Consider the following 25240-nt stretch of genomic DNA (forward strand, 5'->3'; position numbering starts at 1 on the left):
GGAGCAGAGGACAGTAGGTCTCATTCCATAAAGGCCAGAGCACTTTCTCCGCCAGGATGCGTGGTTTGAATTAAAGGAGCAGCCTGGCTTCAGGACCTGGAAGGGAAGGCTGTTGCTCATGCCTCTCTGCCGTCCACCTCTGCCGGCTGCAGCTGCCTGGCTCTGGTCAGAAGCTGCCGGGTTTTGCTCGCTGTGTTAGCGGGCGTGGAACCTGGAGCACCGTGAGCGGGCCTGACTAGATGTCCGTGTTATTAGCCGACCCTGTTAAGGACAGAGCATTTTCAGGAGACGGGAGTGAGTGGGGGTAGCTGCAGCCTTACTCCGTGACCTGAGCAAATATTCGTTGAGTTCTTGTATATATCTAATTTGCCTCCTGAAACAAAGGCTCCCCCCATTCCCCTTCATTTCACAGGCATCCGCTAGGGGCCTTTTAAGAATCAGATATTGTTCTATGGGCCGGGAATGCAGAGATCAGATGTCTACACCCCCCAAGCAACCACCCCCCACCAAATTCACTCAGTTTCCAGGGGCTCACAGACGGGCATCTGTTAGCTGGTTGTTACAGTGTATGACAGTGCTGTGATGGAAGTGTGGGTGCTCACCCACCCCTACCCCCACCCCTACTCCCGTTAGGTTAGGGAGCTGGGGCTGGTGACAACCAAGATTAGATGAAAAATAGAGATTAGAGATAAGAGGTGAAGAAAGGAGTTACAGAATGTGCACAAGATTGGGGCAGGTAACACTTCCCCTTTTGTAGGTGGAAGTCTTTTGTGTGGGTAGACCTGAAGATCATGTATATATATACAGGAGAGTGCTAATTGTTCTAGAGAAGGAGCTGGGGCAGATCACTGACGGTCTTACATGGTAAGACAGGGAGGGTACTTTCTAGCTTAAATTATCAAGCTAATCCTAAAAAAGAAATCCTAAACATAAAGCCACCTTACCACCACTCTCAAATTTATTTGCACAAGGTTATCAACACGTACATATTTATGGACCGACTTATGACTGTTACTCTTGCTTTTAGCCTTTACACTTTGAGCTAGCTGGCCATGTTTAGTCATGACAGAGCAAGGAGGACATTTCAAAAGATCCAGCTTCCATTTATTTTCACTGCCAGATAATTTCAGCCACTGACTGAGTCATAGATCCTTTGTAGAAGAGGGTCAAATTTACAAGGCAAATATGGCTTGGCTATGCAAGTAGAATAGTATTTATAGAAGAGATGAACTTGAGAATAGTGAGCTTGGCATTTGAGAGTAGTCAGATATAGAATCAGAAGATGTATTAATACTTGAAAAGACATGGGAGATTTTTTCCTAGTGTAGATTTTGTTGTCATCAGAGCTGTAAAATAAAATCCACCTTGGATCCAATTGTTTGTACAGCAAAAAATGCAAGGCATTGTCCCGGTTGTCAAAGATTTTGTAATCCCACGTAACTTTGAAGTACATTTAAAATCTGTAACATGGAAGGAATTCTGAACTAAAGGTAGGGAAGCACACATTTGGCTCAGAGAGTTCCCAGCTGCAATCGAAAAACAAACATGTTGATACTAAAAGTTGCAATCTCAGAGCCACATATGACAGAGCTAGAACCAAAGTGCTAGACCTGACGACTCCTTGTTCTGGGGCTCCTTCCACGACCCCCTCACCAATCTCTCCCAGGCAGCCTCTCCTGCTGGCTCCTGGTGCTCGTGGGAAGGAGATGAAGTTGTATCAGAAAGAGTCTGGTTTGCAGGGACTGAGTCTGGTTCCACCCAGCAAACTGTGAATGTGGATACTTCAACTTGTCAATAAGGGAAAAAGAAAATGCTTTGGTGGATTGGTGAGCAGAGGCCACGCCAGGCAGAGAAAAGCTAGGGGGAGGCAAGACCATGCACCTCCTTGGAAGCTCTCTTTGAGGTTACATTAACGTGCCCATGGGGACAGAATGCTGCCTTTGTTTCTCCTCCACGCGTCATCAGACACAAGTTCCTGGCTTTGTTGGGTCCTTAGGAAAAGGGGGGCAAGCCATTTTTAGCATGGAAGGTGATTGATTGCTGGGACTACAGGAAGTGAAGCTTTTATCTTTAAAATGGCTTTACTTGTCTTGGGGAGCTAATAAAATTGGGCTTCCTTTTAGACTGGTCTGTATTCCTATCTAGCCAGTGCATTATTGGCTTTGCTTTCTTCTTTTGGTGTCGTTACTATAAATCTCAGCTACTCCCTAGATTGTCTCCTCCAGATGTGATTTTTGCACGAAGGGAACTAAAGTCAATTGACATGGGTGTGGAGTGGGAGCTGGTGGGGAGCAGTGGACAGGTGAGCCGTGCTCCGAAGACGTCAGGGGATGAAGCCTTTCTTGGCTGTGACGGGTAATTGGGAAGGGCTGGGTGATGTGGCAGCAGGCCAGGAGAGGCATTGTTGTTTGCAGGGCTCACCAAAGTCACGAAGAGGATAAGAGATGGGTGTCCCGGGAATTGTACATCCGGACAGATGAATTCATGTGGCAGCTGGAGTGATACCACTGGTTTATTGTGTGTCTTGAAAGGGAAAGGAACAGAAGCTTATAGATAATTTTTTAAAATTAATTTTTAGATGCCTTTTTAATGGAGCATATACCATTTGCTTTCAGTAATGTAAAAATGTGTTTCTACCTCTTTCCCCAAAATTAATTTGGCACAAATAAAGGAAAATATTGCCTTTGAATTTTTCCCCCATGTTTATGTTTTTCTCTTTAAAATTATGACTTCTTAAAAACATTAGAACTAGTCTAAACATATAAATTATAAAAATAATAAAAGGAATTAATCAGGGACACATAATTCAACAGATACTTTTTCCAGAATTGTCTGTTAAGTCGGAGGCTATTCAGAAAAAAAAGTTTGCTGAAAAGTATCGACCTATGCTGCATCTCTGAAGTGTTCATGGTGTGCTCTGGGACATTTGAATCCCCTTTCTTTCACTCAAAAACCATTCACTGGGGATTAAGTATTTCCTTGTGCTTTAAAATTGTGAGCCTACCAGATTTCTGTCTTTATAGTAATGAGCTGAGCATGAAAACAGATTCCCGTTTAAACTTATTGGATGATGGAACGCTGATGATTCAAAACACTCAGGAGACAGACCAGGGGATTTACCAGTGCATGGCGAAAAATGTGGCAGGAGAGGTGAAAACCCAGGAAGTGACCCTCAGGTACTTCGAGTCTCCAGGTACGTTATTTCACATAAAGGGTTTTCTCTGGGTGGAGAGTGCCCCCCCCCAAAGATACGTTTGAGTCCTGATCCCTGATTCCGTGAACGTGGGTCTGTTTGGAAGTAGAAACAGAAGAGGTGATTACATAAGATGAGGCCAGAGTAGACCAGGGCGGGCCTGACTGTGACCTTCTAAGAAGGGGAGGTTTGGACACAGATGGGCAGATGTGGGGGGGTGGGCCATGCCAACAGGAGCCGAGGTGGGAGGTGGGCTGCCCCAGGCCGAGGAGTGCTGGCGATTGCCGGGAACTGCTAGGAGCTCGGACAAGGCGAGAAGACTTCTCTTAGGTTCCACAGGGACCGTGGCTGGCTTACCCCTCCATTTCAGACGTAGACCTCCAGCATGGTGGGACAATGGGTGTTGGAGGCTTTAAGCCCTTTGGCTTGTGATACTTGCTTACGGCAGCCTTAGGAAGCGAAGACAGAATTCCTTCCAGAAATGCCTTTCCTTCTTGCCTGCTGCATTTTGTTGCACCCCAACCCAGCAGAATAATAATCATTGTTGAAGTCTCGGATTGACATTGCTGTTACATGTCTGAGTCGACTTCCTTTGCTTCTGAAGCAGTGTCAGAAAGGATTCATGACAATTGCTGTGCTCCATCATCATCCGCTAGCCCAGGGGCGGAGGTGGGAGGTGGGCACACAAACTCAGTGTCTGCACAGTCAGGGCAGATGATGCAGTGAGCACAGCCGGTAAGTGGGGCAGTGGCAGAACAAAGAGACTGTGTGCCCGTGCCCCAACCCTCCCACTCACCCCCTCTCCAAAGCGGGCAATGCTCGGTGACAGCCAGTTGCTGCCATTTGGCAAGGACTCTATTTTGCTATATATATATTTATTATTTTTAATTCCTGTATTTTATGTTGTTTTTTTTTTTTTAAGATTTATTTAATTTATTTCTCCCCACACCCTTGTTGTTCGTACTTGCTATGTCTGTTCGTCTTATTTCTTTTAGGAGGCACCGGGAACCAAGTCTGGGACCTCTGATGTGGGAGAGAGGTGCCTAATCACTTCAGCCTCCTCCATTCCCTGCTTTGTTGTATCTCTCATTATGATTTTCTTCCCATGCCTCTTGTTGTGTTATCATGTTGCATTAGCTTCCTGCACCTGCCCATGTGGGAGAGAGGTGCCTAATCACTTCAGCCTCCTCCATTCCCTGCTTTGTTGTATCTCTCATTATGATTTTCTTCCCATGCCTCTTGTTGTGTTACCATGTTGCATTAGCTTACTGCACCTGCCCATCATGTCAACTTGCTGCCTTGCTTGTTTTTTTAAGGAGGCTCTGGGAACTGCCACATCCTACTTTGTTGTGTCTCTCATTATGTTTTTTCTTCTTGTGTCTTGTGTCATCCCACCATGCCTGCCCATTGTGCCAACTCACTGTATTCTTTAGGAAGCACTGGGAACCAAACTGGGGACCTCCCATGTGGTAGGCAGGAGCTCAATTGCTTGAGCCACATCCACTTCCCAATATATTTTTTTAAAGAAGCCAGAAATCTGGATTTTTATGCAATCCATCATGGCTTCTGAAAAAACAGCACACCTCACCCTACCCACTCTTGATGGGTCTACAGTGTCATTCGCGTGTGTGTAGGCTGAGAGCAGAATAAAATTGATCAAGCCAAGCTACGGTTGTAACTTCTGCCCTGGAAATTTCTTACCTGTCCTTAATTTCATCCACTGTGGAATAAGTCCCTTTAGTGTCTTTGTTTCCCTGGCACTTTATAAAACATGTCACGTGGCATTTTGGGTGGTTTTGTGTTTATTTCTGCCTTGAGATTCTTAGCTCTCTAAGAACTTGTCTTAGCTTTGTATTGCTTGGTACCTCCCAGGATAAACACAATAAATATTTTTTTATGTAAGTATTTCTAGCTATGAAATTTCACTTCTAAACAAAGCAAAAGGAATATAGTGCTCTCAAATCAAAGTCCTTAAGCAAATATCCACACATTTCAACACCAGATATTTAATATCTTTGCAAAGGTAAAATACAGCTCCTGGGCATATAAGGAGCTTATAGTCTATTTATAAGGAATAAGAAGATCTATAAAACTGTAAACAGTTATGTAATACAGTACATATGTCATTTAGATGTATGCAAATATATCTGTGGGGTAAATTCCTAGAAGTATAATTGCTGGGCAAAAAGGGTGCATGAATTCCTCATTTTGATATACATGGCTGTGTCTCTATGTGAGCTGTGTCGATTTTTACACTAACAGTTTATAAGAGTTCTGTTTCTGCACAAACTCACCCATAAAATATATTAGTAAAATATGAATTTTTTTTCTAGATTTAGAGTTGAAAACTATTATCTCAGTTGTTTTTTTAATTTGCATTTTTCTTTGTATGAGTGAAATTGATTGCTTTTATATGCTCTAAATACTCTTTAATACCAATATTTTGGGCCAAAGAAGAACAACTAGCAAGGTTTAACAAAATTGACTTGATGCATTGAGAATAAACAAAAGTAAGAATTATCAGTGGAGTTCAGTAAAAAGTTTAAATAAGAAATCTGACTCTTAACCTATCAATCATAATTGTTTTTTGCTCAAGGGCTACGTACATTTTGTTTGATATAAAGCAGTGGACCATTTTTATTGTTCGTACATTTTTCAAAACAAAAAGATGGGGTTAGATTTTTTTTTTTTTTTTTTTTTGCTTATTTTTGGAGACAAAGTAGATAGCACGAATAGCCTTAAAAAAGTTCACACCCATAGGACCAGTGGGAAAAAAAAAAGAAAACTCCAAGCAAGCAAAGAACTGTGGTTAGGGAGGAGTGGGGGTTGTAGCGAGTGGGGTATATGGGAAGCTCTTAAAATTTTTAATGTAACATTTTGTGTCATCTATGTATCTTAAAAAGTAAAAAAGGACTAAAAAAAAACTGGTTAAACTAGAAGAAACTTATTCCAAAATTTTTGTTTGTTTTAATTGTGACAGCTCGACCCACTTTTGTAATACAGCCACAGAACACAGAAGTGTTGGTTGGAGAAAGCGTCACTCTGGAGTGCAGCGCTACTGGCCACCCTCAACCCCGTATCACCTGGACGAAGGGTGACCGGACGCCCTTACCCACTGACCCCCGAGTGACCATTACTCCTTCGGGGGGCCTTTACATTCAAAACGTCATACAGGAAGACAGTGGCGAGTACACGTGTTTTGCATCCAACAGCGTCGATAGCATCCACGCCACGGCTTATATCATCGTACAAGGTAGTTACCAATAAAAGACATTTTTTTTCCGTACAGTCCTCCCCCAGGCATATCCACATGGCTTGGCCTATCACCTTGTTCATGACCACTCTATAATAGAGCAACTTCTGCCCTGCCCCATCTCCATCCTGGTTCCATGCTCCCTCTAACTTGCTTTATTTTTATCCAGAGCACTTAACAACTTTTTGACTTCTTGAATAGTATTTGGTAATTTCTTTATTTTCTGAACAGAAGAAGCATTACACAGACAGACTTTAATTTTTCACTATGGGGTCCCTAGCACCTAGAGCTCCTGGCTTGTGTAACTATTTGTTGAATGAATGAATGTGAGTATGCACATGCATGTGTTCATGTATATACTGAATTAACCAGTACATCTTGCATGCATCTTTAAATGCTTTGTTAGGGTGCATTTTTGGATGTAGAATGTTAAGTGTATTATTTTTACATATTTCCAAATTGCTTAATTGTGAAATGGGTTTATTAGTTATTAAATAAATTGCAAAACAGAGTTTTTTTTTTTTGGAAAACCTTCAAACAATTCTAAAGCACAAAATGCAAAGAAATTAACGCCTTTTCAACAACCATTTTTGAGTCTAGTGGTAGCTACTTGGTGAGCAGTTTGTAATCCATCCTTCTAGTTCTTTCTATGTACATACAGATATGCAGTCACATTATGTGGTTTTTACTTATTTGTTGCTATAGTTGTTACTTTTATTAAAATGGAATACTGTTCCGTATCTTGCTGTTTTCACCTAATAATAAAAAAAAAATTTCTCTTGGTATACAGACCCACATTTTTTAACCATTTGTAAATATTATGTAGAGGGATGAGGTAAAAATTTAAAGTTATCCACACTTCCATAGGAAAAAATATGCGTTATAGCTAGTAGTGCTGTTGAGTGAATAGAGTCAATTTGTATCCTTTCTCATTTTTTCAGCATAGCACTGAGGAAACAACCACTGTTACATGCTTTCTGCTTCACTTAGTTTTTCACGCTTTAGGATTTCTTTTTCTTTCTTACCCGCTCACTGTTACTACACCCAGCAATAAGGTGTCCTACCATAACTTGATCATTTTCTTGGTACAAAGGAAAGAATGATTTCCTGAGGTGAGGGAAAACTGCTAAGTTGCTTGATGTGGGGCGGTTTTACCTGACACTGTTCTTTAAATTTCACGATTTGAATGTTTTTCCTTCCGGAAGCTCTTCCTCAGTTTACTGTGACTCCTCAAGACCGAGTTGTTATCGAGGGTCAGACAGTGGATTTCCAGTGTGAAGCAAAGGGTTATCCACAGCCGGTCATTGCCTGGACTAAAGGAGGTGAGATTTCTTTTCTCTCAGCCATTTTAACCAACAGCAAGCGTACAGCGCAGTCACATTACTTATCTGCACAGCGCAGACAGTGCGTCCTTTACCGAATCGTGCCCATCAACCCAACAGAAACTCTGTCTCCACTAAGCCTTTTCTTTTTTTAAGTTTTTATTTTTTATTTATTTCTCTCCCCTTCCCTGCCCCTCCCCCTAGTTGTCTGCTCTCTGTGTCTACTTGCTGTGTGTTCTGTGTCTGCTTGCACCTTTGGTGGCACCAGGAAACTGTGTCTCTTTTTATTGCGTTACCTTGCCTCGTCAGGTCTCCGTGTGCGCGGTGCTGCACTTTCTTCATGCTGGGCAGCTCTCATTATGGGGTGTACCTTGCACGTGGGGCTTCCTGACTCGGGGGACACCCCTGCATGGCACAGCACTCCTCGCACTCATCAGCACTGTGCGTGGGCCAGCTCCCCACACGGGTCAAGGAGGCCCTGGGTTTGAACCTTGGACCTCCCAGTGTGGTAGGTGAATGCCCTATCCATTGGGCCAAATCCGCTTCCCTCCACTAAGCCTTGGCTCCCCGTTCCCCCACCCCCTACCTCCTGGTAACCCCTAATCTATTTCTGCCCCTATGAATTTGCATATTCTAGATATTTCCTCTAAGTACAGTCATATAATAGCTGTCCTTTTGTGTCCGGGGTAATTCGCTTAGCAGTCGCCTTCCAGGTTTGTCCAAGTTGCTGCATGTTTCAGAACGTCATTCCTTTTTATAGCTGTGTGATAAGCAGTTGTTTGTCCAACCACATTTGGTTTGTTGTGCATCTGTTGCTGGACACTTGGGTTGTTTCCACCTTTTGGCTGTTGTGAATAACCCTGCTTCATAGCAGGATAGTTTTACATTAGTGTGTAAATACCTGTTTGAGACCTTGCTTTCATTACTTTTGGGTGTACAACAAGGTGAGATTTCTGACCCCGAGTGTCTTTGATTTCCTCTACTCAACTCTCTCTTGTTGGCCATAAATACAAGAAAAAAAGTTTGTACTGACCTAGACTTAAAAAACATAAAAATTTCTGGGCAGCGCCCAACTGTGACTAAATCTGATATGATGACCCAGGCTCTGGGGAAAGGAACAGAGGACTCTGAATGCCCCTCATGTTCCTGCTGTTTATGTTGTGAAGGACGTTACTCACATTGCATGAAATGCCAAGGTGACGGGTCATTATTGAAAGGACATGGCCGTGTCTACTTTCTACTTGCTTATGCTTTCCTTCCTCCAAATCGTGTCTAAGTCTTTGGCTTTACATGTAGTTAACATTGTTTTGAGATTTAATATCACATGGGGTAGAATTTTCTTGAAATCAGTAGTGTACCATTAAAAAAAAACCTTTTTATTTGCCTTCATTCTCAGTGTTCTCATGTCCATTTCTTCATTCGTTGTCACGACTGTTCTGTGGGTATAGATTCTAGCCCTTTTTCTCCACGTGGTAAATCACTGGCCACATTATTTGAGAGGGGTATAAACCATTTTCCCACCAGGGGATGACAGTAGCCTGGATGGATAAAGTTGGGTTAAAGGCCAGATCCTGACTCAGGTGGAGAAGGGTCTCCTGCAGCTTGAGGTTTCCTGTCCTGGAACAGAGGTGTGGTGATCTTGAGGCCCTCTGAGAGCTCACTGGGCCAGAACCCAGCCTGGTGAGGCTGGCGCTGCCTTTTAGTCCCTCTGAGGGACACTTTCCAGGGATTCTCAAGAGCAGATTTGGGGAAGTGGACTTGGCCCAGTAGATAGGGCGTCTGCCTACCACGTGGGAGGTTTGCGGTTCAAACCCCAGGCCTCCTTGACCCCTATGGAGCTGGCCTATGTGCAGTGCTGATGCACACAAGGAGTGCCCTGCCATGCAGGGGTGTCCGCCACATAGGGGAGCCCCACACGCAAGGAGTGCGCCCCGTAAGGAGAGCTGCCCTGTGCGAAAAGAGCGCAGCCTGCCCAGGAGTGGTAACTGCACACACGGAGAGCTGACACAACAGGATCATGCAACAAAAAGAATCACAGATTCCCTGTGCCGCTGATAAGGATAGAAGCAGTCACAGAAGAACACGCAGCAAATGGACACAGAGAGCAGACAATGTTGGGGGGCGGGGGGGGGGAGAGATAAATAACTAAATCTTTTTTAAAAAAAGGCAGATTTGGGGGTAGAGACATGTGTACTGCACTATACACACTGAACTTTTTTTTTTTAAGATTTGTTTTATTTATTTCTCTTCCCTTCCCCGCCATTGTCTGCTCTCTGTGTCCACTCACTGTGTGTTCTTCTGTGTCTGCTTGCACCTTTGGTGGCACCGGGAAATTGCTTCTCTTTTTTGTTGCGTCATCTTGCCGCATCAGCTCTCCGTGTATGCGGCACCACTCCTGGGCATGCTGCGCTTTTTTTCACGCGGGGCGGCTCTCCTTGCAGGGCAAACTCCTTGCACATGGTATACCCTGATGCAGGGACACCCCTGCGTGGTACAGCACTCCTTGCACGTGGCAGCACTGCATGGTTGGGCCAGCTCCACACGGGTCAGGAGGCCCTGGGTATTGAACCCTGGACCCTCCCATATGGTAGGCGGATGCTTTATCAGTTGAGCCTCATCCGCTTCCCGACCCTGAACTTCTTCATTCTCGGGTAGTTAATATGTGAGAACAGGGGATTTGCCCTTTGAAAAAAAGGTATTGAGACCTTTGTTGAATTATTGGTGTTTTTAAATCACTCCAGTCCCTGTTACTCTTTCCCCTTTTATACTTCTGCTTGTCCTTTTAGACACGGCTTGCAATCAACCTTTCTCAGAAAACCATCTCTGATCTGATCACAGGGTCTGTGTTGAAAGCTGGCCTCGGAACCCCATTTTATGCCGACTTACTCATACTTAGCCCTTAGCTCAAAGTCCCCCTAGTAGCTGTCCCCCTCGCTTCTTCTTTCTGTGAGTTACTTGAGAATCCCTGTATTTGTTGTTCCCTGCTTGTGTACTGCCTACCATAATGAATGTTCATTGAATGAATGAATGAATGCTTTGCTTACTGGAGGGCGAGAACAAATTATTCTGTGCCATAACAGGCTGACAGACACGTTTCTGTGGCACTTGCATTTTCTCAGATAAAGTTCTCTTTAATCCCCGAGGTTTTCCTCTCTTACCTTTAAATAACATCAGAAACAACTGGGGACTCGAGGGGACAAAAAACTAAAGTAATGGCCCTGCCTTTCAGGGAGTCAGCTCTCTGTAGACAGACGGCACCTGGTCCTCTCATCGGGAACACTGAGGATTTCGGGAGTCGCCCTCCACGACCAGGGCCAGTACGAGTGTCAGGCTGTCAATATCATCGGCTCTCAGAGGGTGGTGGCACATTTGATGGTACAGCCGAGAGGTAGGTGCCTGGGTTATTTCATTCTTCCTTCATATTGTTTTTTTTGTGTTTGGGGGACAGGTACCGGCCACTGGCAAATGAAACCAGGACCTCATACGTGGGAAGCTGGTGCTTAACCACAGAGCCACAACAGCTCCCCTGCGTTGGTCTTTTATGCCCGTTTTTGCTTGTTGTTTGTTTCTGTCTTCCTTAGGAGACACCGGAACCGAACCCAGGACCTCCCTTGTGGGAGGCAGGCGCTCCCCACATTGTTCCTAATTGATTTGTTCTAATACCGTTTTGCTGACATGAATTTCACAGCTAATTATAAGGAGTTTACTCTTCCCTTTTTGGGATTTTATTTACCACTCCTTGTACTTATAAACCCAAGGAGTTTATAGGGTTTCTTAAAGTCTCTTTTACTGTGGCTAGTGAAAAGATTAGTTCTTTTTTTAATCATGTTTGCACTAAACTCAGAAAAGGCAGACTTGAAGTAAAACAAATCAATATTTTAAAATTGCTAACTAATATTACTTTAGGAAAGGACTGTTTCTTAACTGTCTCTTCTAAATGATTAGTTAAGGAGCAAAGTCAACCACTTTTTATAGGCCCCAAACTGTGTTTTATGAGGCCTTTGTAGTTTTCTTCTGTTTGCCTTCTGAGAAAACGCTTGTCTTCCTTTGTCCTTTCGGATGTGCGTTTGAGTCGTCTCTCCTACCGGAAGACTCTGGGCTGCCTTATATCTGCATTTTTTTTTTTTTTTTTTTTACTTTTTATTTTGAAATAATTTCAAACTTATAGGACAGATTAAAAAATAATTGAAAGCCCAGGACAGAGCTCTCCAGTATACCCCCTACCCAGATAACCAATTTACTAGCTTTGAACATGTTGCCACATTTGTTGCCTTCTATCTTTTTGATAGAGCCAGGCTAAAAGGAGGCGAAGACATGTCTCCAAATACGAAGACTGATAAAGCAGAAATGACTCCTTTTTACCTAAAGCTTGTACTAAAAGTCAGGGGACTGTGATTAGGAACATGATAGGAATGAGGTGGGATTTGAATTCCGTTGTGCCTCTTTGCTGAGGCTCACCTGAAACTCTGTTTTGGGACCTTGAGAGACGAGAATTCTCTTGTCTCTTGTCCACAGGTTGTTGATGAACTAAGCCCAGCTTTATTGGCTCTGGGTTTTATGGGGTTTGCCTTTCCAGTTCCCAATTTGAAGGGACTTTGGGTGGCTAAGAACTCTTGGCTGCTCGCTGAGAGAACATACGGAACAGAATTCATAAAAGGCCACCCAGTACCTTATCACGTTAATGTAGGGTTCTTCACTGCACACGAGGAAAGTAGCTTCAGTGTAACCACACATTTGCTTCTTCCAACCAGACGCCCTCCAGAGCGCCTCACATTTCTCAGCGTCCTGCACACTGCGCTCTGGGAGACTGTCCCCAGCAGCCGTGTCTCAGCGTGGGGGGGTGGGTGTGGGAGGCGAGTACAGGAGGGTCTTCAAGCCGTGGTCACGTCTCTGGAACTCTGTGCTCCTCCGCAGAGAGGAGACCGCACATGGCTGCGCTCTCAGACGCTGGAGCTCGTTTGGGAAGGGGCTTGGGGTGCTTGATCCCTTGGTCCCCTTTAGCACGGTGACTCTGTGAAGATGCGGCTAGGAGGGGGGGTGACTGAGAATTCTTAGTGCCGTTAGGGGAAACGGGATGGGGGATTACTTTTTCAAAACTTTTTTTGAATAAATTACAAGTGTTTGTGGCTTTTTAACGTCGATCCACTGCATGCCCCTTGCCTTCTAGTTACTCCAGTGTTTGCCAGCATTCCAACTGATATGACGGTGGAGGTTGGCACCAACGTCCAGATTCCATGCAGTTCCCAGGGGGAGCCTGAGCCAGTAATAACATGGAATAAGGTAATAAATCTCGGGTGCTGGATGTCTTCAGAGTGCAGGAGAGGCATTCTGACTGTACCTCTCTTTTGTATTAAGTGAGGGGTGGCTGGTACCCCGCCCATTTCTTCTACAGATTTTCTATAGCAGGGAAAGAATTCAAATTGTATACCTTGAGTTGTAGAAATTCTGATGGTTATCCCTTACTTATGAACATAAAACAAAGCAACCCAACTCCACTTGCCCTTTCACCTTCTTGATGACACATGCAAAGAAATATTCCATTATGAGATCCATGGTCCAGTAACCAAAAGTTAAGAAGGTTTTTTTTTTGTTTTTTTTTCACTGAAACAGTTTCATTGAGTACAATTGACATGCAATATACCACACATATTTAAAGTACACAATCTGATAAGTTTTGGCACATGCATATACCTGGAAACCACCACCACAGTCAAGATAGTGTGTCCTTCACCCCCAAAAGTCTCCTTGCACCCCTTAGTTATCCTTCCTTCCTATCCCTCCTCTCATCCCTTCTTCCCCTAGCAGTCACTGATCTGCCTCCTATCACTATAGATTAGTGCAATTTTAATTGAATACGATATTATCATATTTTATTTTTCAAATGCTTGGTAAGGACCAAGTTCTGGGCTTAGTGCATTACAGATATTATCTCATTTAATTTTTTTTTAAAGATTTATTTTTTATTTCTCTCCCCTTCCCCACACCCACCCCCCAAGTTGTCTGCTCTCTGTGCCCATTTGAAGAAGTTTTATTTCATTGATGCTATTTTGTTTTCCATGTTCGTTTTTATTTTAAGCCCAATACAACAATTTTTAACAGTATTTAAAAAATCATGAACAAATACCTTAGATTGAAATGATTTCCTGGCAGGCCCAGGGATGGTCAGGTCTAGTGGTTCCCTAGCTCTCACAGAATAAAGTGCAAGTTCTTAAGCCCAGAGTCTAAGGACCCCTTTGCCTGTCCTCTGCCCACCCACACACTTGCCTCACCACTTCTTCCTCTCTACCCAACACACTCAAGACCTCCTCTGTGCATTTGTACTTGCTCCTCTGTCTGGAAGGCTCACTTCTCCTTTCCTCATCTGATTCTAGATCAGCGAAGCTCAGTTCAGGTGCCATCTCTCTCAAGGAACATTTTATAGGTTGCTCGACTGCTCTACTTCCATTGCCCCCCGTGCCTTCCTCATCAGAGCATTTGTCCTAGTGACATTATTAAACCATTTATGTCCAGACCTCTCCCACCCCCATTTTCCTGGAAAATTCTGTGGAACATGATCTGTATCTTATTCTTTGTAGCTCTTCCATCAAGCTCTATCCCCAGCCTAGAGTAAATGTGTCAGAAAAGTTGATCCCGCCGAGTCGGTCTCCGTAGAATTGGATTAAATTTCCTTCTCTTTCTAACTGTGGATAGAGCTGAGGACAAGCCCTGATCCATTTTCATGTGTGAAGCCCTAACAAATGGTAACCGCTCCTCCTCCACACAGCAACTTCTTCCGCTTCTCTTTCGTATTTCTGTTCTTGTTCTTACCGTTGTTCTCTTGGTCTGTTTTGTGCTAGGATGGGGTACAGGTAACGGAAAGCGGAAAGTTCCACATTAGCCCAGAGGGATTCCTGACCATCAGCGATGTGGGCACCGCGGACGCGGGTCGCTACGAGTGCGTGGCCCGCAACACCATCGGGCATGCCTCCGTTAGCATGGTCCTGAGCGTAAACGGTAAGGACGCGCCGGCTCGCGGGACTGCTGCTCATCTGTGCGCAAAGCATGTTACCTCGTGGGTGTCAAAGGCAGAGGAAAGAAAAAACACAGCACACGCAGGCCTCTAATGGAATGGTTGGCTGATTTCTTGAGGGTTTTCTGAATGGTTTAGACAACATCTCGTTAATTTACAAGTGAGGAAACGGCGGACCCAGAGGGGCAGAGCAGCCTGCCCAGTGTTTCGTAGCTTGGTCAGTGGGGTGGCCTGGCCCCTCATCACAGGCACTTGTTTTTTTTCTGCTCTGCTGAGCTTCTGCAAACCCTTGTGGTTGCTTCACTTGGTGAAACTTTGCTTTCTCCGTGATTTCCTAGTTTGGTTTGTGGTCAATTCCTAGAATGTTTAAATGTATCCTTTACAGTCAACACGTGGCGAAAGTGATTAACAGTTGGTGCTTGGAAAAGATTCTGTGCTCCTTACCTGTGCTTCCTTATATTCTGGGCATGGCTGCGTATAACCTCTGACTTAAGTCCTGAGTGTCCTTCAGTACAGCCATCTGGAGAATCATCAACCTCCTCTCTCTAAATCCAGCCCTTGGTCCTGCAAGTCTATTGATTCTACTTGCATGGGCTGTTACTACTTACATGGGCTTACATCCTCCATGCCCCTGTCACTGTCTCACCCTAACCCTCATCAACTTTTGCCCAGATTGTATTCCAACAGCCTCTCACCATTCTTGTCTATCTGCAAGTTGCCTCCAGAGTCATCTTTCCAAAAAAATGAATCTCATTACATGTTACTAGCACTTCACCGTGATTTCTGGTGCCCCAGGGTAAAATCCAAGTTCTTTTAACTTTTCATAAAGTCTTTACAATTGGATTCCAGCCTGCATCTCATCAATTGCATATTCCTTCACTCTAGCGCTCTCTGTACACTTAATTTTAGCCACATACTTCCTAGAACATGCATGTGACATTTTACCTCCACGAATGCTTTTTCCTACACTGGAATGTCAGACCTTGCCAGGTAAGTCCCCTCACACTCAAATATCCCTCTCCTCCAGAAGTCTGCCCAGCGCCTCAGCTGGGTAGCCAGTCCATCTTCTGAACTTCCACAGAATTTTACCTGTGTCTCTGTTTTGACTTTTACAGCTTTTTATTGGAAACTGTGTTTTCTCCATTAGACTTATTAAACCTTAAGGAAAGGACAAATGTCATATTAATTAATATGTATGTTAAACACCCCACATAGTGCCCAGAATATGTTAGACACTTAATAAATATGAACCATAAGTGAATAACTGAAATTCTGCTTATTCTAGGAAAAAATGTATATGTCCATATTTTTCCATTAAAAATAGTATATGTAAAATTTAATTAATGAGTCCTATGACAAGAAAATGCTGTTTTCCTCCTACTAATATCTATTTCTGTGCTTGAAAAATATATGTTACTTTAACATGAATAGGCTTTGTATAAAATTTAAAAATCATCTCCTCTCCATCTAAGAAAAAAACCCACTACTAATATCTTGATAATTTCCTTTCCATTTTTTTTCCCCTGTGGACATAGATAAGTGCTTTTGGATAATTTTTCTGATTATTGCTTATAAAAAAGAAAAATTCAGTTTAAATCCTTGTTAATAATGAAATACTGGGACCAATAATGGAATCACGAAATGATGGAGAATTGTCTGCCTTGTTGTCTTCTATTTGGCACTAAAATGTTAGGCTCCAAAATTTAGGAAATTGGGTCCCTGATTGTGATACATAAAAAAAATAGGGGCCTTTCAGTTCTAGGAATTATAAATGTGTAAGTATTTCACCTGTTCATAGTAGCTGATCACCTCACCAAATATAGACTCCTTATGTCTGTGGTAAAGTAAAGCGGATTAGTTTTGTCCATTGATAGTGTGGTTTATTGGTAGCACAGCATGGATGCACAACATTTGTGAAAGATGGCAAGCATGCGGGGTCTTCGGTTAACTCAGTTAATTACTGATGATTGTTTAGTGTTTCTTCATTTGTTTACTCAACAGATATCCAAAAGAGTCTGTGTGGGTCACTGTCCTATGAGCTAGGGATACTACAGGGAACAAGAGAGATGGAACTGTCCCCCTCAAGGAGCTAAGATTCTAGTGGAGGGAGACAAATAATAAACAGTAAATGCATAGTTGCTTTCAAGTGGAGATCACTCTATAAAAATTCAGCAGGGCAAGGGCTTCAAGAGAGATGGAGAGTGTCTCTTTTGATAGGGTGGGCAAGGAAGACCTCCCTGAGTACGTAAATCATGAGAAGAGGGGAGCCATGTGGAGAGTGGGGAGGGGATGCCCAGCCCAGGAGAGTAGCCTGTGCAGTAGCTGAGGTCAGATCAAACACCAGGGTGGGAAGAACATGGCGAGTGAGAGGAGCAGAGGTGGGAAAGAGGGCTGGAGGGATAGGAGCCAATCCTGTAGGGATTACACCCGTTTCAATGCTTAAAGATAAAAGATGGGTTGGAACAGGGTTATTTCATTTAGTAAAGTCTTGCTTTAGTGCTTCCAGTGTTCTAAGTGCTTTACAAATATTAAGCAGGGGAAAAAAATGGGAAGAAGAAAATAGAAATGGGAGAGTAGCTCCAGGAGGCTAAAATTGCACATGTGTGTGTGTAAGAAGGACGGTCCACAGCTTAATTATAGCTAATAGTAGTGGGACAAATTAGTCTGGAGGGTTGGGATAACAGAAGGAATAAATAGATGAGCAGATTGAAACCCAGTGCATACTTGGAATGTTTGGCCTTTGATAGGAAGACAGGGAAGTTGATACTTCAGTATTTATTTGCAAACTTGAGGTGGTATTTAATGGATAAATTTTATTTTCTCAGTGAAATACTAAGTAGCCATTTGATGGTAGCACTAGACGTATGGGGAGAAAGGACTGACTGTGAAAAAGTGCACAATAGTCTTATTGGAAAGTGTGAAAATGAACTTACTAGAAAAGTGCAGTAGGATCTTTGGGAAGTGCTTTGAAGTGCCCCTTGTTACCTGTGGTGAACAAACTTGAGAAACAGGTTGAGTATTTTTCTCCAGTGGCATTCTCTGCTATGCTGTGCCAAGTGCTATAGAAGGTACAAAAGAAGCACAAGACCAGAATCAGAGGAATTTGTGTGGTACAATGGTTCTGGAGTGTAAAGTCCACTGAGAACTACTGAAATCAGAAAAGGCTTTGGGGAGGAAAAAAACTCATTGTGTTTGTATGAACAGATAAGGAGAAAGGGAACTTCCTGCCAAGGGCATCTTTGCATCTGTTGCCTCATGATTTTTATAATACAAGGCAGATGGCAGTATTCCCATTTTACAGATGCAGAAAGTTCAATACAAGCTTGTCTGATCCTGAAACCTTTTATTATACTATGGGACTTTTATTATTCCTTCTTTAATGCCTTTTATTAACAATGTGGGTGAGGAATGTGAGGTAACAAGAGTGGAGGCTCCTTGTGGTTATTGGGAAGATAATGGTATTTTAGATATTTAGACGTGTTGACCAAAGAAATTAGGGAGGGGTCTGCTGGTGCCTAATGGTAGCAGGTACAAAGTGGTGTATAAGAACGATGCACCAGAAACACACAAAGATTTCACTGGTCCTGGAAAGTTCCCTATACGTTGATTGTAATACTAAAAAAGGTAGAAACAGCCTAAATGTTAAAAAAAAAACAACCAAAACCCAGAAGATTTGTTACATAAATAATATCACATCTTTAAGGAAAATTACTATGAAGCCATAAAAATGGCCATGTAGATTGATGTAAAAGAAACTTATATTTTTAAATGACCAAGAAACATGATTGTTGCACATAATGTGTAATATGGTCCCGTTTTTAATATTAGGTGGGTATTTTTTTCTCTATGTGTATATATACAGAAAATTGTATAAAGGTATTTAAAGAAAAGTGTTATCAACATTTCCTCAAGAGCCATTGGCTAAACAGGATGGATTTGATGTTCTTTTTTCATGCATTTTCTAATATTCACTATTAACGTTTTTTTCTTCAAGGAAGACTTGCTCAACCGCTACTGGCTGACAACCTTGAGCAGGTTTTTAATCCCTTCAAATCTTGACTTGCACATCTTTAAAAATAGGGATGATACCAGTAAAACTGCATTGTAAGACTGTTCTGAGGATTTAATTAATCTATGTAAAGCCAGCACTTTGGAGATACTTAATAAATATCAGCCACAATTACTATTCTTGCTACTTCTTTCATAAGTAGACAGAAAAACAATTTCCATTATTGGGGGGTAAAAGAGAAGGTTCGATTTATCTTTCGTCTGGTAGGACAGTTATTGTACTATCCAATATGAGAGCCACTAGCCACATGTGGCTATTTAAATGCAAATGTAAATTAATTAAAATTAATTAAAATGTGAAATTCAGCTTCTCAACCACACCAGTTATATTTCAAGTGCTCAGTAGCCGCATGCATGTTCTAGTGGCTACCTTATTGGACAGTACAAATTTAGAACATTTTCATCATTGAGCAAAGTTCGTTAGGCAGCACTGGTTTAGAAGGGCACGTAAGTGGGCTCTGGTCTTGGATAAGTCATATATACTCTTTCAAAGGTTTAATTTCCTCATTTGTAAAATGCATATACAAGTAGTTATTAGTTCATGTGGCTATTTGGTGGATTAATGGCACAGGGTAAATACGCAAATGTTGGTTATCATTATTATTATCCTTGCTATGTTTATTGCTACTACAATTTTATAAACAAAAATAAATTAAAAAAAGGGAAAAGCTGTTTCCATTTTGAACATGTGCCATCACACAATTACCCTGTTATTCAGGACAGAGCTAGGTTATGCTTCAGTTAATACACAAAACCCTAAAAACCTCAGTGGCTTAATACATCATGGGCTGAACTGGCAGCCTGGGCTTTATTAGTTGCAGGGACCTAGCAGTGAAGGCCCTGTAACGTCAGGCTTTCGGGTTTCGGGTTTGCCATAGCAGGGGAAGAGAGTCTGGTGAGTCGTGCACTTAGAAACGATGCACTTTGACCTGGAAGTGAAACATCAGTTCTGCTCACAGCCCGTTGGCCAGAACTTGTCACATGGCCCAGCCTGACTGCAAGGGGAAGTTAGGAAATGGGAGTGAGCACGTGGGATATCTGGCAAACACTCCATCCCCAATATTATTCTGATCCTGTTTCTACAGAGTAATTCCAAGAGGAAGTCATGATCTTTGATACAGGGTGGAGGCTTGGCTTGGTGTGGCCACAGTGGGGTTGGGGAGAAAAGTCAGAAAGTGTCCTCAAGAAGAACACACCCATTTGGTGGCTGATGGATGGGGAGGAGCAATGGTAACTCTAGAACCTTGAGCCTTAGTGACCATGACTGAGGAGAATGGTATTCTGGTTTCTGTTTTCACTACGCATTTCCCCCAGCTGCAGAGCTTAGCAGCCAGAAAACATTTGGTAGCGTCAGAGCAATTTGTGGGAAACAGGAGCAGAAGGAGGATACGTCTCCTTTTTCACCAGCAGCTGCTATTTCCCTGGTCATGTTTTTTATTTAGAACATTTTTTTTACAGTTTTTTTTTCCTCTCCCCTTCCCCCCGCCCCCAGCTGTCTGTTCTCTGTCTCTATTTGCTGCGTGTTCTTCTTTATCCGCTTCTGTTGTTGTCAGCGGCACGGGAATCTGTGTCTCTTTTCGTTGCATCATCTTGTGTCAGCTCTCCGTGTCTGCGGTGCCTTTCCTGGGCAGGCTGCACTTTCTTTCGCGCTGGGCATCTCTCCTTACGGGGCGCACTCCTTGCGCGTGGGGCACCCTTACGCAGGGGGCACCCCTTATGGCAGGGCACTCCTCGCGTGCATCAGCGCTACCCGTGGGCCAGTTCCACACGGGTCAAGGAGGCCCGGGGTTTGAACTGCGGACCTCCCATGTGGTAGATGGATGCTCTAACCACTGGACCAAGTCCGCTTCCTCCCTGGTCATATTTTAAAATTAAAGTCTTCTTAGACAGCGATAGCCTGAGTCGAGGGTGGGGGTGGAAGCAGGAGCATAGAAGAAAAAGCAAAATCCATCTGAAATTAAAACATCATCACTGATTGCTCTCTGTTCATCAGTTTTGCCGTCTAGCTTGGTTTGAGCTAATGCTTCCCATTATGCCGTCATGCTTCAGTATGAAAACTTCAGTATTTTATGTTGTCCTTTTATGGGCTATTACCCGATTTCAAAAATTAAAAAAAGCTTCCATTACCATAACATCTAAAAATAGCTTCTAGTAGAATTTGTGATAAAGATTTAAGTTTTTGGTATGAAAAGTAGAAATAACATTTGGAGACAAGTACGCCTTATGTCTGAATGATGTACTGTCTAGACATTATTTTATGAGTAACTTGTATAGTATTTTTTTTTTCTGGTAATATGAGACTTCATGTTTTCCTAGTTCCTGACGTCAGTCGAAATGGGGATCCATTTGTTGCCACATCAATTGTTGAAGCAATTGCAACTGTTGACAGAGCAATAAATTCAACCCGTACACATTTGTTTGACAGGTATTGTGGAGACTTAAACAGAATTCTAATCCTCAAACCACTAAGTTTCATAGAGATGTTTAAAAATGTGTGCAATTCTGGTAAAAAGATTGTGAATGTTTTTTATCTGATGAAGAAACTGTTTTTTAATTGAAAAGTCATAAATGACATTGGCATCTAACTCTGTTCTGGGGAATAAGATAAAGAAAGACATGTATTTTCCAAATAGAATCTGAACTATGATTCACCAAAAAAAACCCAAAAAACAACAACGAAAAAGTTTCAGCACATTTGCCTGGCCCGTTACTTAATGATTTGGCAAAAACAAAATAGTTCAGAAGCCGTTAGTGTATTTATCTCATGTTGGTATTTCCAGAGTGTTTTTTCTTCATCTTAATTGAAATAGAATAATACGTTTTTCTTTGTTGATTTAATTATCCATTTTTAGTGTCTTTTGGTTTTAGTTTGTTTTTGTTCCATTTTGTTTTGTTGCCCTCCACTTTGGATAAGTAAGGTACGGTACATCATGTCAAGGTATAGTACATCATGTCGATAAAAAGTAGCTAAGGAAGTATTTTAAGTAGCAATAATGATAATTTTTGAATTTCATGCTTTTTATCTTCTGTAATTTGTTGATTTGTATTTTCTTCTTTTTTTCCTCCTGAACTCCTGTTAGCCGCCCTCGTTCTCCAAATGATTTGCTGGCTTTGTTCCGATATCCAAGAGATCCTTACACTGTTGAACAAGCAAGGGCAGGGGAAATATTTGAAAGGACATTGCAACTTATTCAGGAGCACGTGCAGCATGGCTTAATGGTTGACTTAAATGGAACAAGTTAGTACTTAATTTTGTTTCTTTCCTCCATCCCTTCTCTAAGTACTAGGTGTTAGAGGCACCACAAAAGACTCCTTCAGCTCTGTACTGTCCCTAATGAAAAGTTCCAGCATTTTCTATCCCACTGTGTTTACACATTATAAAATAGTCTTAAAAAGAGGGATTCTTTTGAGCTTTTAAAGTCCTGTAATTGCCATTTTTGTTCAGGTGAAATTTACTTGTAGGTTATAGTAGACTGGGCTAGGTTTGGCTGGCAGAGCAGGACTTGTGATGGTGATGGTCCAGTCCCTGAATTATAAAGGACGTTTAATGGAAGTCCTTGTAGGCTAATAGTTAAATAAGTGATGCTATAGCCACTTAAAGAAATGTCATGTGGCGCTATTAAAAGTGATGTTTAGTAAGAGTCCATGCATTTGTAAAATGGGCTAATAAAACCATCTTTGAGGTTGTTGTGGTAATTACATGAGGTGATTTATGACACTCACTCCTGTTCTGGCCCTTGGCCATTGCCTAGTAAATAAGAGATGCCATTACTGTGTTATTATCATTAGTCAAAGAACTATTAATGAAATTCTAGATGGCCATGATTTTTACTGCAGGAAGTATCATTTACCAAACTCTCAATACAATGACTGTTTATTCTAAATTTTATAGATACACACACACATAAATGCACAGTGCTGGAAGAAATGGCTACAGTAGCTAGTCCTATAAATGAGAGAACTGGGGTGATTTAAAATTTTGTGCTTTATGATTTTTCATTGTTCTCCAAATTGTCTTCAATGGAAATATTTTTTATTTTATTTTATTTTATTATTGACTTTGTAATAATATTACATTAAAAATATATATGTGAGGTCCCATTCATCCCCACCCCCCCTCCCTCTCCCCCCCCAACAACACTCGTTCCCATCATCATGACATATCCATCGGATTTGGTAAATACATCTTTGGGCACCTCTGCACCTCATAGACAATAGTCCACATCATGGTCCATACTCGCCTCCATTCCATCCAGTGGACCCTGTGAGGATTTACAATGTCCGGTGATTACCTCTGAGGCACCATCCAGGGCAGCTCCATGTCCCGAAGACGCCTCCACCTCTCATCTCTTCCTGCCTTTCCCCACACCCATCTTCCACCATGTCCACTTTTCCCAATCCAATGCCACCTCTTCTTTGTGGACATTGGATTGGTAGTGAATGGAAATATTTTTTAAGCTCAGGAAAAAAACGGTATTTAAAAATTTAATATTCTTAAAAATGAGTGCATGAGATGAAGGAAATGTGAAAAATGAAGATTGTAGGATGATTTCTTCTCATCAAGGGATTATTGTGATTAAGAATCCGTTTCCCAATCCTGTTATGTTTTAGGGCCTCGTCTGTGTTTAGTTAAACATTCAGGCACTACTAAGCTCAGGGCTGTGTATGGGCCACAGTTCCTGTCTTCTCAACTCTCTCCAGGAGTTGGCCCTGTGGCCTTCCCTTGACCTCCGGGGTAGGGAATTGTCAGAATCAGGGACCTCAGAGCAGTTACCACTCTCATTTATGGAGAAAACTCTAGCCTCACTCAATAGCCGTACTCTTAGGGAGGAATGTCAGAACTCATTCATTCTTCTTGCCAATATTGTTAGACACTTTCTATTTTTCAGGCACAGGGCTGGATGCCCAGGATACGTGGATGAGGAATATGTGACATCTCCTAATTCCCCTCTCAAGTCCCTGGTTGAACCTTGTTGCAGAGATTACTTTCTTACTGGTGTAGAGGACCAAGTACTAAGTAGGAGTTGCTAAATATCACTTTTGCTACTGCCCACTTTTCTTAGTTTAGTTCACAGTTTGGATCTTTAAACATTTGCCATTGTGGCCTCAGCTAGCAGATCCCTGGAGCCTGTTTCTCCTACTGCTTCTACAAAAATGAATCAAGTCTAGAAATCTGTACCCAGCTCAAAACTGTGATTGAAATGAAATGGCTTTTTGTTGGGAATTATATGCTAATTTCATACAATGACATGTTACTTATAGAAAAAATTCAAAGGGTTGGAAAAGCAGAAAGATAAAAAGTAAAATCAACCATAATCCCTAACAACTTGAGATAATCTTATACATTTGCTTTTTAGCTAAGCAGGAGTTAAATATACATGGACCCACTGAACAATTCATTTATTCCACATCTGTGTGCTGAGCACATACTCTGTGCCAGTCCCTCTTCTAGGTCTGAAGATATAGCAGTGAACTAAACAGATAAAAATCTCTGCCCTCAAAGATCTCACCTTCCTGTGGGATGACAGATGATCAATAAGTCAGTCAGTCAATACATCCCTTTAGCACGGGGTGAATGGCATCGATAAAAGAAAACAGAGCAGGTGGTAGATGGCGTGAGTGCTGAATGAGATGGGGGTTACCACTTTATATAGTTTGGTCAACAAATAGCTCACTGAAAAGATGCCATTTGAGCAGAGATTGACAAAGCAAGGGAGCGAGCCATGCTCCAATCTGAAGGAAGAGAGGTTCCAGAAGATGGAGCAGCAAAGGAAGAGGCTCTGAAATGGGATCACGTGGGGTGTGGCTGAGGAACGTGAGCCGTCAGCAAGGCTGGAGATGAGTGAGGAGAGGTGGACTTGTAGGAGACGTGAGCCGAGGGGTCAGGAGACCCTACCAGTAAGGGCCGAGGAGGCTCGTACAAGCGTTTTCTTTTACTCTGCATGAGGTGGGAAGCTCTGACTGGCCTGGTGTTTTAAGCTTCCGGTTGTGGTGTGATATGACTAGAAAGGGACTGGGGCAGGTACGAGGGAACTAGGTAGGTGTGTGTGGCAGTAATCCACGTGAGAGGTGATGGTGGCCTGTGTGAACCTTTTCTGATTCCGTAAGGCATTAAAAAATGCTACTGAACTTCATAAAAAAGATGGTTTTGTGTGAGCGCTCCCTCTCGTGTCTGCTGGATGGCACCCTGCTGTGTGCCGAGTTTGTGTGGTCTCATCCACAGGGGCACAGAGCAGAAGCCAGGCCTAGAAAGCAAGTGCGAAAGAATTGTACTACTGCCTGCTCTCTGGCCGCTCAGAGTCAGGCTGTCTCTTGTTAAACCTATGGCTAAAAGCCTTGGAAAAAATGATCATGCTTAAAGAAAACTACTGAGCTTTGTCATTGAGCCCACAGAC

The 25240-nt window shown here is 42.6% G+C and overlaps 1 protein-coding gene across 3 annotated transcripts in view; it reads left to right on the forward strand.

Moving 5' to 3' along the window:
* Positions 1-25240, forward strand: part of PXDN (peroxidasin) — a 124306-nt gene that overhangs the window by 74272 nt on the left and 24794 nt on the right. For all 3 annotated transcript variants that reach the window (XM_004477673.4, XM_004477674.5, XM_071211847.1), the window contains 8 exons: positions 3024-3193; positions 6174-6446; positions 7652-7768; positions 10998-11156; positions 12936-13048; positions 14605-14761; positions 21162-21270; positions 21926-22083. In XM_004477673.4, the coding sequence (XP_004477730.1) occupies positions 3024-3193; positions 6174-6446; positions 7652-7768; positions 10998-11156; positions 12936-13048; positions 14605-14761; positions 21162-21270; positions 21926-22083 (1256 nt within the window). The remainder of the gene's footprint in view (positions 1-3023; positions 3194-6173; positions 6447-7651; positions 7769-10997; positions 11157-12935; positions 13049-14604; positions 14762-21161; positions 21271-21925; positions 22084-25240) is intronic.

The sequence above is a fragment of the Dasypus novemcinctus genome, chromosome 25 (assembly GCF_030445035.2).
Source record: "Dasypus novemcinctus isolate mDasNov1 chromosome 25, mDasNov1.1.hap2, whole genome shotgun sequence".
Classification (NCBI taxonomy): domain Eukaryota; kingdom Metazoa; phylum Chordata; class Mammalia; order Cingulata; family Dasypodidae; genus Dasypus; species Dasypus novemcinctus.